The 17,861-nt window shown below is 41.6% G+C and overlaps 1 protein-coding gene across 2 annotated transcripts in view; it reads right to left on the reverse strand.

Annotated features, from left to right (window-relative positions):
- pik3c3.L (phosphatidylinositol 3-kinase catalytic subunit type 3 L homeolog) overlaps positions 1-17,861 on the reverse strand; it is a 155,262-nt gene that overhangs the window by 109,355 nt on the left and 28,046 nt on the right. For both annotated transcript variants that reach the window (XM_018246626.2, NM_001093367.1), the window contains 2 exon segments: positions 12,048-12,134; positions 6,620-6,715 (listed from right to left, as the gene is read on the reverse strand). In XM_018246626.2, the coding sequence (XP_018102115.1) occupies positions 6,620-6,715; positions 12,048-12,134 (183 nt within the window).

The raw sequence follows: 17,861 nt of genomic DNA on the forward strand, positions 1-17,861 counted from the left end.
TGATTTTGTGTTGAGATAAGCCTGCCAACACTCTGTGCCTTTGTCAGGGTGATTTTCATTCAATAACATTTCAAGTGTCTGGTGGACAGAAGCTAAGGTCAAACTTAGAAATGGTCCACCATAGTTTTGCTACCAGCACTATGAGAAACTGACAATCAATGTCTCCAAATTCTGTCTGAAAATAGCAGGCAATGGGACATATTAAGCAATATCAATGTTAGGCTAGGATGGGCTTGTTTGGTCTCTTTGGCACCATGTTTCTGGGCTACTTAAAGGGTTGTTCACCTTTGAGTTAACGTTGAGAATAACGTAGAGAGTGATATTCTGATACAATTTGCAATTGTTTTTTTATTTATTATTATTTGTGGTTTTTGAGTTATCTTTTTATTCAGCAGCTCTCCAGTTTGTAATTTCAGCCACCTGGTTGCTAGGGTCCAAGTTACATGCACTGATTTGAATAAGGGACTGGACTATGAAAAGGAGAGGCCTGAATAGAAAAACAAATAATAAAAAGTAGCAATAACAATACATTTGTAGCCTTACAGAGGATTTCCTTTTGAGATGGGTTCAGTGACACCCAAAGCTCAGTTTGAACCAATATACACCCGAAGCTCAGCTTGATCCAAGATACACCCGAAGCCCAGCTTGATCCAAGATACACCCGAAGTCCAGCTTGATCCAAGATACACACGAAGTCCAGCTTGATCCAAGATACACCCGAAGCCCAGCTTGATCCAAGATACACCCGAAGCCCAGCTTCATCCAAGATACACCCGAAGCCCAGCTTCATCCAAGATACACCCGAAGCGCAGCTTCATCCAAGATACACCCGAAGCGCAGCTTCATCCAAGATACACCAAAGTCCAGCTTGATCCAAGATACACCCAAAGCCCAGCTTGATCCAAGATACACCCGAAGCCCAGCTTGATCCAAGATACACCCGAAGCCCAGCTTGATCCAAGATACACCAAAGTCCAGCTTGATCCAAGATACACCCGAAGTCCAGCTTGATCCAAGATACACCGAAGTCCAGCTTGATCCAAGATACACCCGAAGTCCAGCTTGATCCAAGATACACCCGAAGCCCAGCTTGATCCAAGATACACCCGAAGCCCAGCTTGATCCAAGATACACCCAAAGCCCAACTTGATCCAAGATACACCCAAAGCCCAACTTGATCCAAGATACACCCGAAGCCCAGCTTGATCCAAGATACACCCGAAGCCCAGCTTGATCCACTATATACCTGAAGCCCAGCTTGATCCAAGATACACCTGAAGCCCAGCTTGATCCAAGATACACCCGAAGCCCAACTTGATCCAAGATACACCCAAAGCCCAACTTGATCCAAGATACACCCGAAGCCCAGCTTGATCGAAGATACACCCGAAGCCCAGCTCGATCCAATATATACCTGAAGCCCAGCTTGATCCAAGATACACCTGAAGCCCAGCTTGATCCAAGATACACAGATACCCAGCTTCAACCAAGAAACATATGAAGCCCAGGTTCAACCAAGATGCATCTGAAGCCAAGCTTGATCAAAGATACACCTGAAGCCCGGCTTCAACCAACATACACCTGAAGCCCAGCTTCAACCAACATACACCTGAAGCCCAGCTTCAACCAACATACACCCGAAGCCCAGCTTCAACCAACATACACCTGAAGCCCAAGTTGATCCAAGATAAACCTGAAGCCCAGCTTGAAGGTCAATTAGGGTGAGATTTAGGGCAATCATCTATTTACTACTATATTGTCGCTGATCCTTGGAGATATGGTTGAATGGTTAATGCACCTGTGCTTCCCTATATCCACAACCTTGTTATGAGTTGAAGAGGGTTCTGGCCAAAGGTCTAACAGAACTTGAACCAAATAAAAGTGTTTTACAGTAGGTTGTGCCTACTTCCCAGCACATGAATTTAAACAAGCATGGCACACAATGTTCAGAGGAATTAAGCACTGTAGTCATTGGACAAATAATAGTTTAGGGGGCAAGAACTAAGCAAAGTAGACAAATGGATAATGGGTTTCTGTATAATGGATCCCATACCTGTAGCAAAAATGAAAAAAAAATAAAACTGACATGTTTTCTAACTTAAACCAATTTTCTGGTTTTGATCCTTTATAATGAAAGCCCCACCGGAAAGAGAAGCGACTGCAACTCACAGGGTTACACAAACCCCATCTCTGATATTTGTCTGTTGCATTTAATAGGATTTGAAAGAAGGGCAGAGGAAAGGCAAGTTTCAATTTCAGAAGTCCAGCTTGGCTAATAAAGTCACAATGAAGTAGTCTCCAGACATCTATAATTCACCCTTCTGCAGGGTACATATTAGCGCCACTGTAAATGATGGGCAGCATTCTGATGCCAACAAGACCCTTCCTAACCTCTGACACATAATTACTTAAACAATATCAAACTGCACAACAGAATGTTTCCCCCTAGTATTTAGGCCTTCCATGCGCCCTATAAATATGCCGTGTCCACTTCCATTAGTGCAGCAAATGATCCCAGTATTAGGATTAGACAATAATAACAACCCATTATTTCCTCCAAGATAATGTTCTGTTCCTATGACCCCAGGTTTGTTTAAATGGATATTCTGTTACTAGCCATGATGTTAAAGGGGTGGTTCACCTTTAAGTTAACTTTTATTACGTTATAGAATGGGCAATTCTAAGCAACTTTTCAATTGGTCTAAATTATTTATAGTTTTTTTTTTTAATGATTTGCCTTCTTCTTCTAACTCTTTCCAGCTTTCAAATGGGGGGGTCACTGACCCCATCTAAAAAACAAATGCTCTGTAAGGTTACAAATGTATTGTTATTGTTACTTTGTATTACTCATCTTTCTATTCAGGTCTCTCCTATTCATATCCCAGTCTCTTATTTTAAAAAAAATGCATGGTTGCTAGGGTAATTTGGACCTTAGCAACCAGACTGCTGAAATAACTAAAAAAACACAAATATTTAAAAAAAAAAAGTTTGAAGTCCTGGATCATTGCTGCTATTGACAAGATCACACTTTAGGCTGGTGCAATAAGTTCAATACATAAAATATGGCATGTTTAGCCACATGTTATGGGTTTAGTTCTCCTTTAAGCTTTGGTTTTGACTAGTAGAAGCGTCTTTATTTAGTGGCTGTATCTCTACATCAGGGGTCCCCAACTGCCGGACCATGGCCCAGAAGAGGGCCACAGACACTTCCACACTGGGCCGCCGAGCCCAGTGCGCAAAAACGAGGTGCTCCTCTAATTGGACGCCGGCGCGTTCAAACCTGCTGCCGACCCCCGCCAACCACGCCCCCGCCGACCCCACCCCCCGGTCCTTGCAAAAAAAAAAACAAAACTATTTTTTGCACCGGTCTCCGGTCCAAAAAACGTTGGGGACCCCTGTTCTACATCATACTAAAAGTTAATTTAAAGGTAAACAAACCCTTTAATACAATTGCAAGCTACCAATATATGTCTCTGCCCTTATCCTTAAAGGATAAGGAAAGGCTACAATTAAGTAAGATTTATCAGAAAGGTCTATATAAATACACCAGTAAACCCTCAAAGTAATGCTGCTCTGAGTCCTCTGTCAAAAGAAACAGCACATTTCTTTCCTTCTATTGTGTACTCATGGGCTTCTGTATCAGACTTCCTGTTTTCATCTTAAACTTCCAGGGCTAGGGCTTGAGCATGCTCAGTTTGCTCCTCCCCCTCCTCCCCTCCTTGCTGTAATCTGAGCCCAGAGCTATGAGTGAACAGGGAGAGACTCAGACAAGAAGTGATGTCACACCAATATGGCAGCTGCTATCCTAAACAAACAGAGAGCTTTTAGAGCTGTTACTCAGGTATGGCAAAGCATTCTGCAGAATAAATATAGCGTTACAGCTTGTACTATTGTGACTAATATATTGGCAATAAACTGCTTTCTGTAGCTTTCCTTCTCCTTTAATTAGGTATGTTATAGTGGAATGTGAAGATCAAAAGCAAACAACCCATTTAATGGTAACCACCTAGTGATATTCTGAGACCATTTGCAGTTGTTTTTCATTTATTTTATTTTTATTATTTGTGTTTTTTTTTAGTTATTTAGCTTTTCATACAGCAGCTCTCCACTTTGTAATTTCAGCCATCTGGTTGCTAGGGTCCAAATTATCCTAGCAACTGTGCATTGATTTGAATAACAGACTGGAATATAACTAGGCCTGGGCCTGCATAACAATGTGAGTAATTAAAAAGTAGTAATGACAATACATTTGTAGCCTTAAAGAGCATTTGCTATTTAGACGGGGTCAGTGACCCCCATTTGAAAGCTGGAAAGGGTCAGGAGAAGAAGGCAAATAATAAAAAATGAATGAATAAATAATTAAAACCACCTAAAAAGTTGCTTTGAATTGGCCCATGCTAACAGTTAACTTAAATGTCAACAAACCCTTCAATGGCGTTACTGTCCCTTTAATGAATACAATATAAAAGAAGGGGAACAACTTCATCAAGGCTGAACGTTTCCTTTAAATGAAAGATATATGATGAATACAGGGTCCCTTTAATATAGAATAAAAATGTAGGAGGAAGAGACAAAAAAAAGAGTTCTTGAGGCTGGTGAATGTGAGTCTGATATATTGTCCTTAACTGATTTAACAAGGGGAAGTTTTACCCTGGAGACTAAACTGCTGCTCTCTCTATGCAGAAGGCAACGCTCCTCTTCCTCTGGATTCCAGGCACATCCGCGCGGACAACAGGAATCATCACTTATCTTCCACTATCTTAAGTGAAGCGTTGGGCAAAATGAATTCCTGTCTAGCGTGACAGTATCAAATGAGAAAAAAAACCCAGCCTTTCCCCCAGCAATGTGTTCTATTCTATCAATGGCATTTCACTTGTTCAGATATGAAGCTGGAGAGTCTTCTGACACCTATACGGAAGGGCTCATTTAAAGGGGTGCCTCACTGTTAAAATTAAAGGATAACCAAACCCTTTTTATTAAAATCCCCTTCTAGGGATGTGCGGGTCGGGCTTTTCCGATTTTGCCCGACTTCTGGGTCTCTTTTATAGACACGCGCCGACCCACAACGGCACAACAGGATTAAGAGAGAAGGCGCACACCCACAAAATCAAAATGCGGTGTGCTAATCCATAGGAGGCTCCCCATCAGGCTCTCCAAATTAAACTGATAAATATTAGAAGTAACAGATAGCACACCCTGTTGAAAGAAATCTCTATTTTTGGTAGAGATTAGTGGTGGGTGAATAAATTCGCCTGGCACGAATTTGCTGCAAATTTCCATGTTTCACCGCCGGTGAATAAATTTGCGAATGTCCTGCAAAAAATTGCGGGTGAAAATTTGCCGGCGGCAATTTCTGTTTTTCACGTTTTTTTTTCATGAAAATGTCTAATTTTCACGTTTTTTTTTCATGAAAATGTTCGAATTTCACAATTTTTTCGCAAAAACCCTCAAATTCCACAAATTTTTGTGTAAAAATGTTCAAATTTCATGATTTTTTCGTGAAAACGCTTGAATTTCACAGTTTCTGTGAACGCTCTAATTTTACGTTTTTTTCCATGAACTTTCCGATTTCACAATTTTTTGCCCATCACTAGTAGAGATACATAGTGATGGGTGAATTTGCGCAGTTTCGCTTCGCTGAAAAATTCGTGAATTTCGCGCGAAATGGCGAAAAAATTGCGAAACGGCGCCGGCGCCTGTTTTTGACGCCGGCGCCAGTTTTTGAATTTTTGACGCCGGCGCCAGTTTTTGAATTTTTTTGGATTTTTTCTGCGAATTTTCGCTGGCGGCAAATCACGCAAATTTGCCGCGAATTCGCGCCTGGCGAATAAATTCGCCCATCACTAGAGATACATAGAAAGTATAAAGTATAATGATCTAAAACTGACATAATAAGGAGCTTCATATTCTTTCCATTGCTGCTCACATTGATGAATGCGTGTCATGCTGGGGAGGAGACTCTAAAGCTGATGGTCTGACGAGCACAGAAATGAGTTGCTTAAAGGGGAACTAACCCCCATTCTAAAGAGAGTCCCCATCTACTAGCCCCCATTGATCCCCTCCCAGCTTTCTCCCCGCATAGCCCACTACTTGTGTCGTAGAAAGTCACACATCTTCGGTATCTTCGGTTATATTCGCTGCAGTTGGAGCCATTTTGCTGTTTGTTTCTACTGGGCATGCTCCGGGAAAGTTCTGTAGATAGGTGAAGGGAAGAAGAAGACGCAAAGATGGCGCCTGTGAGCTCCACTGTGCTACTCTGCATGGAGAGGTCTGTGCAACTTTCTGCAACACTTTTTTAAGCAGTGGGCTATGCGGGGAGAAAGTGGGGAGGGGACTAGTAGATGGGGAACCTCTTTAGGAGGGGGGTTTAGTTCTCCTTTATGTATCAGCCTGTACCACTGATTCAGGGAGACAATTCAACATCTTCACAGCTCTCACTGTAACAAACCCCTTCCCAATATTTAGCCGGAACCTCTAATCGGATTCTACACACAATTCTATGAGATACATGAAGATACAGGTTTAGGTCTGTGTGTGATCCAGGGGAGAAGGGGGAGCTTGTTTCCTTTTGGTTGTTGTTTGTATGAACTGAATGTGAATCCCAAACAGCAGGACCCACCTTCTCATAGTAGACAATCCCGTACTCTTTTTCGTCGCATTTTACGCAGGGAAACTCCACCATCAGGTACATAAAATTCGAACTGCGTTTCTCGCTCTGGAAGGAAAAAGATTTGAGAAAGAAGAATTACAAAATCACTAATGGTAATAAATAGGTTTAGTGGAACCTTTTCTACTTTTCGGATTTCCACCCATTCTGGAGCCTTGGGTTGCACAGCAGCAGGTTCCGTGATGTCTCCAAAAAATCACAAAGAAGCAAAAGCCTCATCCATCTATGGAGCCCACAGAGCAGTTAGAATCAAGAAATGCTTTTTAGATTTGCTCTATATTCCTAGATAGTATACAATTCATTTTCGAATGAAAAAAAAAAAATCGAATTTTGAGCTATTTTTTTTTTGTATTCCGACTAGGGAATAGTCCAAATTCAATTGGAATTTGAAAGAAATTTAAAAAATTAGAATATCAAATTTATCATGTACTGTCTCTTTAAAAATTCGACTTTGACCATTCGCCATCTAAAACCTGCCGAATTGCTGTTTTAGCCTATGGGCGACCTTCTCGAATCTATTTGGAGTCAATTGGCGGACTTTGAAAAGTCAAAGAATTTTTTTGGGAATAACTTTGAATCAAATTCGATCAATTCTGCTATTCCTTTCGATTCGTACGATTCAAATTTGGCCAAATACGAACCTATTCGATCAAAAACTGACCTATTCCACAAAAAAAAAAAAAAAACTTTGACTTAATTTTAGTTGGTCTTTCTGAATTTGAATTTCGAAGTTTTTTCAATTCGAAATTCGACTCTTGATAAATATGCCCTTAAATGTACAATTAGATTTTTTTTTTAAACTCTATTTTTTTAAGATTATATTGCTATCCATTCAACTTTCCACATATATATATGTTTTCATTCAAAGTAGAGAGATAAGTTATTAACTAATTATCCAATTAATCAACTAAAGATGGTTACTATGTTTTTTTTTGTTTGTTTTTTTGCTATCAAACATTGAATTTCTGTATTGATTCTCTTCTCGATAATATTGATAATTGGTGATATATCTGAATGCAATGAAAACAACTGAAAAAGAAAGAATGTTCATTTTTGTTTTTTTATAGTTTTTGAACTATTTGTCTTCTACTATATTATAGAATGGCTAATTCTAAGAGGCTAATTTTTTAATTATTTGCCTTTTACTCTTTTCAGCTTTCAAATAGGGGTCGTTGCCCCATCTTAAAAAAAGCACATGCTCTGTAAGGCTACAAATATATTGTTATTGTTACTTTCTATTCAGGCCTCTCCTATTCATATTCCAGTCTCTTATTCAAATCAGTGCATGGTTGCTAGGGGAATTTGCACCCTAGCAACCAGACTGCTGAAACTGCAAACTAGAGAGCTGCTGAATAAAATGCCAAATAACAACTACAAATAATACAAAATTAAAATCAATTACAAATTGTCTCAGAGTATCACTCTCTACAGCATACTAACAGTTAATTTAAAGGTGAACAATCCCTTTAAGAAGCACAACCAGGGGAGGCTTTTAAAGGAGAAGGAAAGGCTAAAACTAATTAATCTTTATCAGAAAGGTCTATATAAATACACCAGTAAACCCTCAAAGTAATGCTGCTCTGAGTCCTCTGTCAAAACAAACCCTACATTTCTTTCCTTCTATTGTGTACTCATGGGCTTCTGTATCAGACTTCCTGTTTTCACCTTAAACCTCCAGGGCTAGGGCTTGAGCATGCTCAGTTTGTTCCTCTTCCCCTCCCTGCTGTAATCTGAGCCCAGAGCTATGAGTGAGCAGGGAGAGACTCAGACAGAAAGTGATGTCACACCAAGCTAATATGGCAGCTGTTATCCTAAACAAACAGAGAACTTCTGTTCTGATTACTCAGATATGGAAAAATATTCTAAAGAATTAAAATGGCATTCTAATTTGCACTGTTGTGGCTAATCTATTGGCAATAAACTGCTTTGGTAGTTTTACTTCTCCTTTAAACAGGAATAAATACCATGAAACCATGAAAGTTTTTGCAAGCCTATTTGTGTCAGGCTAAACATCCAATGTCAATGCTGGTTTCAGAAGAGGAATATTATACCATTCCCCAGCCAGCAGGGGGTAATTTAGATGTAAGGATTACTTGGAAGCAAAGCTGTGATGCAGGAAGGCCAGATTCTTGGAAATGAAGAGCCATAGGGACTGGAAGCTGATCCTGCTGCATAGTAATTATCCTTATACATCAACATCAGACACAGAGGTGAGAGGTTAACGGCCCCTTTCAGATAAAGTTGAAGACTTCATTTACTAAAAGTGATTTTTCAAGCCACTGTTCCTAATCGTGTTGAAAATATATTCATAATTCACCAATGTATTCCCAAATTAACCTTCTTGGGTCAGCCAGTTGTTACTGATTTTTAAAGGAGAAGTAAAGCCCAACTAAGAGTCAGGATAGAAATGCTGGACATTATGTGGCCTATTTACTAACACTCAAATGTCTATTTTTTCCACGGGCTTCTAAAAAATTTGGGTTTTCCTATACTTCAGAATTTGAGATTCATTAAAGGACAAGGAAAGTTAAACTTAAGAAGTTTATGTTGTACATGATGTTTTGTGCTTCTGTACCAGCCCAAGGCAACCACAGCCCTTTAGCAGTAAAGATCTGTGTCTCCAAAGATGCCCCAGTAGCTCCCCATCTTCTTTTCTGCTGATTCACTGATTCACATGCTCTGTGCTGCTGTCACTTACTGAGCTTAGGGAGCCACTCACAATATACAGTACACATAGAATAGAAATGTCACAATATAAGGCTGATTAGTAATTAATACACATAATTACTACATGGCAGCACAGAAACCAGTACAATTAGCATCAGAATTTAATAATCAGCAAACCTGTAGCATCAGCTTATATTACAGCCAGGGAAGCTCATTTTCTGCTGGATAATTAGTGACGAACCCTAAGCTTAGCTTCTCAACAGCCAATCAGAGCCCACTGAGCATGTGAGTGTCACAGACACTTTCCAAGATGGTGACCCCCTGTGACAAGTTTGAAGTCCTGGATCATTGCTGCTATTGACAAGCTGAAACTTTAGCCTTGTGCAATAAGTTCATTATATAAATTATGCCATTTTTGGCATTATTCATTTTAAGGGTTTAGTTCTCCTTTAAGGGTAGAAAATGTAATACCAACTTTGCCAGGTGAAAGTTGTCGAGGTCCTATAAAAGTCAATGGGAGATGCTCTGATCCTTTTGGCTCATTTTTAATCAAATCGGGCTTTTAGAGGTTTTCTCTTTTTTTTCTCTGGATATTTTTTTTTTTTTTTTGGATCGTTCAGAGCTTTTTTTCATTTGTGCTTTTTAAATTCAGATCTTTTCATAAATTTCATGACATTCATGGTTTTAAATAAAGTGAGTTTAGTTGTGGTTTCAAAAACTTCTAAAACCACTAAAACCAGACTGTTGATAAATGGGCCTCCAAGTTTTGGGGTTCAGTGCCAGCCCTTCAACAGGGAAGAACTGTGCCCCTGAAATGTCCCCAGTAGCTCCCCATCTTCTTTTCGGCTGTTGCTTTGGGCTGGTGTCACCTGAGTTTAGGGGCCCACTCACAAAATACAGTCATAATTAGGGTTCCCACCTTTTAGCCCTGTTGAAACCGGGCACTGAGTGGGGCCATGATGCAACGGGGACATGGCTGTGATGCTGTGGGAAGGTGGGTCTTAAAATTGCCAATCGGCGTATGGCCGATCGCAGCGTCAATCCTATGGAATCCTATGGCAAGCCCTTCAAAAAAATGGGCTGTCCAGGTCAAAACGGTACAGGTGGCAACCCTAGTTATAATACAAGGCTGATTAGTAATTCATGTACATGCACATTACAAGACAGCACAGAAACCAGTGCAGTCTGCATCAGAATTGATTCATAATCAGCCCTGTACCATCAGCTTCTCATCATCAGCCCAGATCACAATGAGCATGTGCAGTGTCGCTGGCACCCAAAACATGATCCAAGAAAGTTCAAGATGGGGAGCTACTGGGGACAACTTTGTAGGCCTAGAACATTATTGTTATAGGGCTGCTGAACCTCCGGGCTGCTACAGTAAGTTCTGTATATAAGATACAGCATCTATAGGCTTATATTTCTTAAGGCTTTATTATTATTAACAATTTTTTATATAGCGCCAGTATATTTTGCAGCGCTGTAAATGTGTGTATACAACTAAATCACATAAATTACATACATAGACCATATGGAGTTGCATACATCACAACCGGTTAGAAAAGGTGAGGAAGGCCCTGTGCAAAGGAGCTTACAATCTAAAGGGAAGGGAATAAGACACAAGGTATGGGAGTGGGTAAGATCAGATTTAAGTGGGTGAGAGATGTAGTACTGTATGTGGTATTGTATTTAGTAGTTAAGCAGAGTGAGGGTAGGCTTCTCTAAAGAAGTGCGTTTTAAGAGATCTTTTGAAAGCAGAAAGGTTGGGAGAAAGTCAGACAGACCGTGGGAGAGAGTTCCAGAGGAGGGGTGCAGCCCTTGCAAAGTCTTGAATGCGAGTATGTGAGGAGGTATAGAGTATATAGAGATGAGATCAGAGATGTAGAATGGGGCAGAGTTATGAAGTGCTTTGAATGTCAGGGTCATTAATTTGAATTTGATTCTAAAGGTAATGGAAGCCAGTGCAGGGATTGACAGAATGGCGAGGCAGAGGAGGAGCGGTTGCTGAGGTGTATGAGCCTCGCAGCAGTGTTCATTATGGACTGGAGAGGTGACAGTCTCTGGAGGGGAAGCCCAATTAAAAGAGAGTTACAGTAGTCTAAATGTGATATGACGAGAGAGTGAATAAGAATTTTGGCAGCATCTTGGGTGATAAATGATGGTATTTTGGATATGTTCCTTAGGTGGAAGTGACACAATTAAATAAGTGACTGGATATGAGGAGTGAATGACAGGGCAGAATCCAGGATAACCCCAAGGCACCGGGCCTGGGGAGAGGGGGTGATAGTGGAATTGTTAACTATGATGGAGACTTCTGGGATGTTACTGGTGTTAGTTGGAGGAAAGAGAACTATTTCAGTATTAGAGAGGTTTAATTTAAGGTTTAGCTTCCCTTTAACCATCCCAACTACCACATGTTTTTCTTTGCCATATTCAGATATGGATTTGGGACATCTCTATTGGTTATAGCACCTTCTTTCATTAGCATTTCCTTGGCAATATGGGTAACAGTCTATAAGGGAACTGGTCAGGGTAACACTGGTAGAAAGCAATGATTTCAGAAGCTTCATTTGATCTGTGCTTGAATGAAGTGGTCAGAGAAAACAAAAAGGCAAGAAATAGAGCAAGAAAGAAAAAAAGTAAGTCCTGGCTGAGTCTCCATGTGTAAGTGATGCACTGACACAACTGTATGATGGAGAGGCCGGCTACTCACCTCATTAATCATTTCAATCTCTCGAAAGGTTAATCTGTCCAGCCAATCAACTTTCACCATGTGACCTTGCCGGTGAGCCTTGGTGAGCTGTAAATACAAAAGGAATGTAAGAGATTATAAATATCCCGTCTGGGTTTTATATCAAATGGAAGGTTATTTGACCCTTTTATAAAAGAAGATGATCATTTTAATAATATCCTCTATACTATATAATACTGAGGCCCAGTCACTCTCACGGGGCTAATGAAATAGGGATTCCTCTATGTCATCTTATGTACCGCTGTGATCTGTTGCTTTTATTATGCCTTTCGTTCTGTACTGTGGATTGTGTGAAACCAATAAAAAAAAATATTTAAAAAAAAAAAAAAGAAATAGGGATTTCTCATGCTCTATATTAATTAGAAACACTTTTTTTCAGATAGGACAGAATGTTCTGTTATACAGATAGCTAGAATCTCAGCTGCCATAAAGCAGGACAGGACTGCTGCTTACAATGGGGATCAGATAGGATCTGTGCAGCAACTGGGACAGAATGTTCTGTTATACAGATAGCTAGCATCTCAGCTGCCATAAAGCAGGACAGGACTGCTGCTTACAATGGGGATCAGATAGGGATTTTTATTTAAAATAAAAACAATACAAAGCAAAACAAATTCAAATTATATCAAAATGACATTATATTACAATATGTACATTATTTACAAAGAATTTGACCAAGAGAAATCAAAGTTCAACCAATTTTTTTCATTCAAGCTTTTTTTCTGAATCTCATTGACTTTAATAAACACAATTTCCCTTAAGATTTTACTTATTGTTTGGTCTATTGATTGATTGTCTTTCCCAAAGGTTTTCATACATCGGATAGACCACAGATGGTATCGAATGACTGACAGTATAATAAATACAGTCTCTTGGTTATAGCGGTGCTTCCTATAAATGATCCCATAGGCTCTTTCTGCATAGTCATTAGCACATATATTATAAATACCCAACACCTTCAGTACACCCTCATATAAACAGTTTGACACCGAACAATCCACCAAAAAGTGCTCCTGACTCTCCTCCACCCCACACCCCCAGGGACACTCTTTTCTTACATGACTCAGATATTTCATGTTGCCCCGCACATACAACTTGCCCTGCAGTGTCAGCCAGGAGTTATCAAACAGTTTTGGGGGGAGTCTCACGCTGTTTAAATACTTTAGTATCTCCTCCAGGGTTTTGCTGGTACAGTCTCTTATAGCCAGTGGGACAGTAAAGAAGGAGGTTAGTACCCTGGCATAGATTTGCTTCCTTGGGGTTGATGTTATTTCTGCTGCCCCAATGCCCCACCTCTTTATCAGTTTAAGGGCATGGGCAATGTGTGGTGGGAAATAGCTCTGTCTTACACGGACCTCTTTCGCCCTACCGCCCTGCAACCAGTCCACGATAAAAGACGATGCCCAAGACCTGATACAACTTTTCCACAGGGAGCTTGTTCCTTGAGTCAGACCCCCAAAGTTAAACTTTAGGAACATGACACCAAAGAAGGTCACAGGACAGACCATCCCCAAACCTCCCTCTTTCCTCTGCAGGAACGTTACCCCTCTTTTGACTGGGTTTAGCCTATTCCCCCAGATCATCTGGAAGAATAAGCTATAGACTCGAGCATAGAAAGATTCTGGCAAAGGGAACACACAGGACACATACAAAAACAACGGGATCAGAAAAGTCTTAATAAGGTTAACTCTTTCCCTATAGGTCAGCTTCCACCCTTTCCAACGCTGAACTTTTGCCAAACCGGTATCCAACTTCTCTTCCCAATTTAGCCTGGCATTATCTTCCCTCCCAAATTTAACCCCTAGTATTTTAACTTGAGAGGAGGCAACAGGGAAGGTTCTTAACTCAAAACTGGGGTCTTCCTCCAGACTCCACAAAGCTTCCGACTTTTCACTATTGACTAGAGACCCTGAGGCCTCTGAGTAGCTTCTGATGCAACAGGAGACTCTCTCCACCTCTTCAGGCTTTGAGATAACCACTGTCACATCATCCGCGTAGGCCACCAACCTCAGGCGCTGACCACTGGGTGCACAGATACCCTCCAAGTTACCTTCCTGCAGCGACCTAAGAAAGGATCTAACGCAAATGCATACAGCAAAGGACTCAGAGGGCACCCCTGTCTTACTCCTGCCCCAACCTGGAAGTCTTCACCCTGCCAACCGTTAATCAGTGGGAAGCTTCTCGCCCCTTTGTACAAAACTTTTATCCAACTAATGAACTGACCCGGGATACCGTATTTAGACAAAACAGCCCATAGGTACTGGTGATTCACCCTATCAAAGGCTTTTGACTGATCTAAACACAGAAAGTATTTCCCCCACCTTTGAGCTTTGCATAATTCCAGAGCCTCTCTAATGGTAAAGACAGCTCCAAAAATGCTCCGCCCCTTCACCGTGCAGAACTGACAGTCAGACAATAAAGTGCTTGAAAATAAACTTAAACGAAAGAAAATAACCTTTGCGAGAATCTTTCTATCTGTATTGAGCAGGGCAATCGGCCTCCAGTTCTCAATATGCTTCTCGTCCTTACCTTTTGACAGCAAAATCAAAGAGGAAAACTGCATAGATGGCGGGAGGTCATCTTCCTCTAAGCAACAGTTAAACACCTCAACAAGTGCCGGAGCCAACAGATCTTTAAAGGTCTTATAGAATTCTGATGTTAAGCCATCCGGACCTGGAGCTTTCTTATTCTGCAGACTCTCTATCGCCAACTTTACCTCCTCCTCCGTGATTTTAGCTGTCAAGGGGGAAAAATCCAAATTATTTGTGTCAGGTCCTGGGGTCGTCTCTAAGAAAGCCGTCATCCTTTCCCTCTCCAAAGTTCTCTCCCCAAACAAAGCAGCATAGTAGGATCTCACGACCTCCAGTATTCCCTCCCTTGTCTTTTGCTCTTTACCCTGGAAGTCAATGAGACCCCTCACCAGTTTTCTTTTCACTGACTCTTTACAGTTCCTAAAAGGATCTGGGGAAATTTTCATCCCAGAATCCCTCTCAAGAACCAGAGACCTCTGGCGGCTGTACTGATACTGCTTCATTTGGTTCTTTAACTGGGTCACTTTTTCCCCCACCACCCCATCCGAAATATAGGACTCCAGCTTCTTTCTCAAGGACTGGTACTGCCATTGTCTATTTCCCTCCCTTTTAACAGATAGGGACTTGAAGAAAGCCCGAAATTACCTCTTGGCCTGTTCCCACCATTGTGTTGGTGAATCATAAAAAATCATTTTCGACAGAATATTTTGTACAACAAACTCGCAAAAGGGTTTTTGTTCCTCATCCTTTAGTATTTCTGAACCTAACCTCCACAGACCTTTACCAACCCCCAGACTATCTGATACCCCATATTCAAAGAAAAGAACCAAGTGGTCAGAAAACCCCACTTCAATCTCCTTAACCCCAGAAAAAGGAGCACCAGCTTTAATATAAATCTGGTCAATTCTACTACTGCGGGAGCCACAAAAATACGTGTGCTTGGCCTTCCTACCCCCTTCAGTAGCCACATCCACCAACCCTGCTGTTTGAACCACCTCATTGAGAAATGCTCATTCATATTTCCTATACATACCAGATCTATCCCCTGGCCCTGTCACTTGGTTGAAATCCCCGGTTAGGATGACTGGCATTGAGGTGTGTAAATATTGTCTCATTTCTCTTATGAGTTCCTTCCTCTCCACCACTGATTGGGGCCCATACATATTAATTAATCTTAGATCTTCCCCTTCTATCTTAATATCAAGTAACAAACACCTGCCCATTTTAACCTCCACCAACCTCTTAACTTCAATGTGCCTGTCACCATTAAACAGAATCCCCACTCCTCCCGCCTGTTCCTCTGCTATGGACCAAAATGAGGGCCCTTTCTGCCAGTCTCTTTTTGCATTGTAGATATCGTATCTATTAGTTAGGCGAGTCTCCTGAACAAAAATGATATCTACCACCAAGGAAAATAAAAACTCAAATGCTACCAATCTTGCCTTGGGAGACGTAATGCTTCTCACATTAAGATAGACCTCGAAAAGAAATAGACGGCACTCCGAATGTACTGGAATATACTTTTATTCCAGGTTAAAACAAGGATCCAACGCCCTACGCGTTTCGGGAATCACTCCCTTAATCATAGGCAGGGTGCCTATTAAGGGTGCAAAAAGAAATTGGGGAACCCATCATGTTTTAGGGAGTTTTGCTGAAGACTCTTCCCCTCCTTCCCCACATCTCTTAACTTGCATCCCCTGAGATTCATCCCCTTCTACAAAAACCAGAAACTCCTCCTCAAAGGAACCTCCTTCCCCAGAGTCTCTCTCCTTCCTCTTTTTCCCCTGCTCTTCCCCAGTAACTTCTAGAACTTCTGGGATTCTTGGAGTCTGGCCTGCATCGGGTTCTGGGGATATTCTTCCTTCTTTTGTTTTTCGCCTTTTGTTTTTCTTTTTCTTCTCCTCTCTGTCCCTTTCTTCCTTCTCTATCTGCCTTTCTTCCTCCTCCTCCTCTGCCATCTCCCCCCAACTCTTCCCACCTGGGAGGGTAAATCTGTTTGATGTGCTCACACCTGCCTTAACAACCATCTTTCCCTGTTGTTTATTCCCCTTTGCTCCTACCACAGTCCAGTCCTCCTTCTCTGTCCCTTTATCCTTCCTTTCCTTCCCCCTAGTTTCCTGAGGGACTGCAGGCTCCACTACTCCTTCCACCCTGGTCTCCAACTCCATTTCTTCCTCATGCCCCCTCCCCTCCTCCCGCTCCTCCTCCTCCTGAAATTCCCGCTCCAAATTAGGGCAATCTCTGACAATGTTATGCCAAGCATTGGGGCAGTCCCTGTGTGTATGACCCAGAGCATTACATAGGTTGCACCTGACCTCATTACATTCCTTGCTGGTATGGCTTTTAGCACCACACAGAGCACACACCTTGGTTTCACAGTTAATGGCCAAGTGTCTGTTTGACCCACACTTAAAGCATTGGCGAGGTTGGCCTGGGTAAAAACAAACCCCCCTTTCTCTTCCTATGAAAAATGAGTTAGGGAGGTGCTTGGGGACATTGTAATGAACCTCTAGTTTCACTTGGGCTTTCCATCCTCCCGCCCAAAAACCTTCCTCATTATAGATCTTGATGAGAGGGGTTAGTACTGTGCATTGTCTCTTTAACCAAACAAGGATATCCTCAGGGGGGACTGATTCGTGTTTGAAAATGATGGTTACATTTTGGTTTCAGGACGTGAGATTGGGATTGCCTTAAAATTTTCCCACTCTTTTGTGTTTTTCTTTTGGTCATAAAGAGCCCAAAACCTCTCCATCCCCTGGGACAATTTAAAGCTGAGATCATATTCAGTAACAGAAATATCAAGAAAAGCATTGACATCATTAGTAGTAAAACCCATAGACTCTTTCACCAGGTTACGTGCCACATATCTCCAACCTGGGAATTTGTCTTGCTCCCCCTCCCATTTAATTCTCACCACATTGCGCCTCTTAAACACTGGCCCATCAAAGGATCTATTTAGCCCAGATGAGTTAGCAAACAGCCTCCTCCTTTCCCACACATTCACAGGTGCTTGGCTTCTCTCTTGCCCAACCTCTGGAGCAGCCTTACTGCCCCCCACAGTCCCCTCTCCCATCCCCCCCACACCAGCACTCTCACCCCCCTGTACCCCCTCACTCACAGTCTCTCTCTCACCACTTGCCCCACTCACACCTGCACTCACACTCACACACTCTGGCTGCACAACAACATTAGCAGGGATATTAGAGGAAACATTAGAAGAAAAACGTTTCCCTTTTTCCATCTG

The sequence above is a fragment of the Xenopus laevis genome, chromosome 1L (assembly GCF_017654675.1).
Source record: "Xenopus laevis strain J_2021 chromosome 1L, Xenopus_laevis_v10.1, whole genome shotgun sequence".
NCBI lineage: Eukaryota > Metazoa > Chordata > Amphibia > Anura > Pipidae > Xenopus > Xenopus laevis.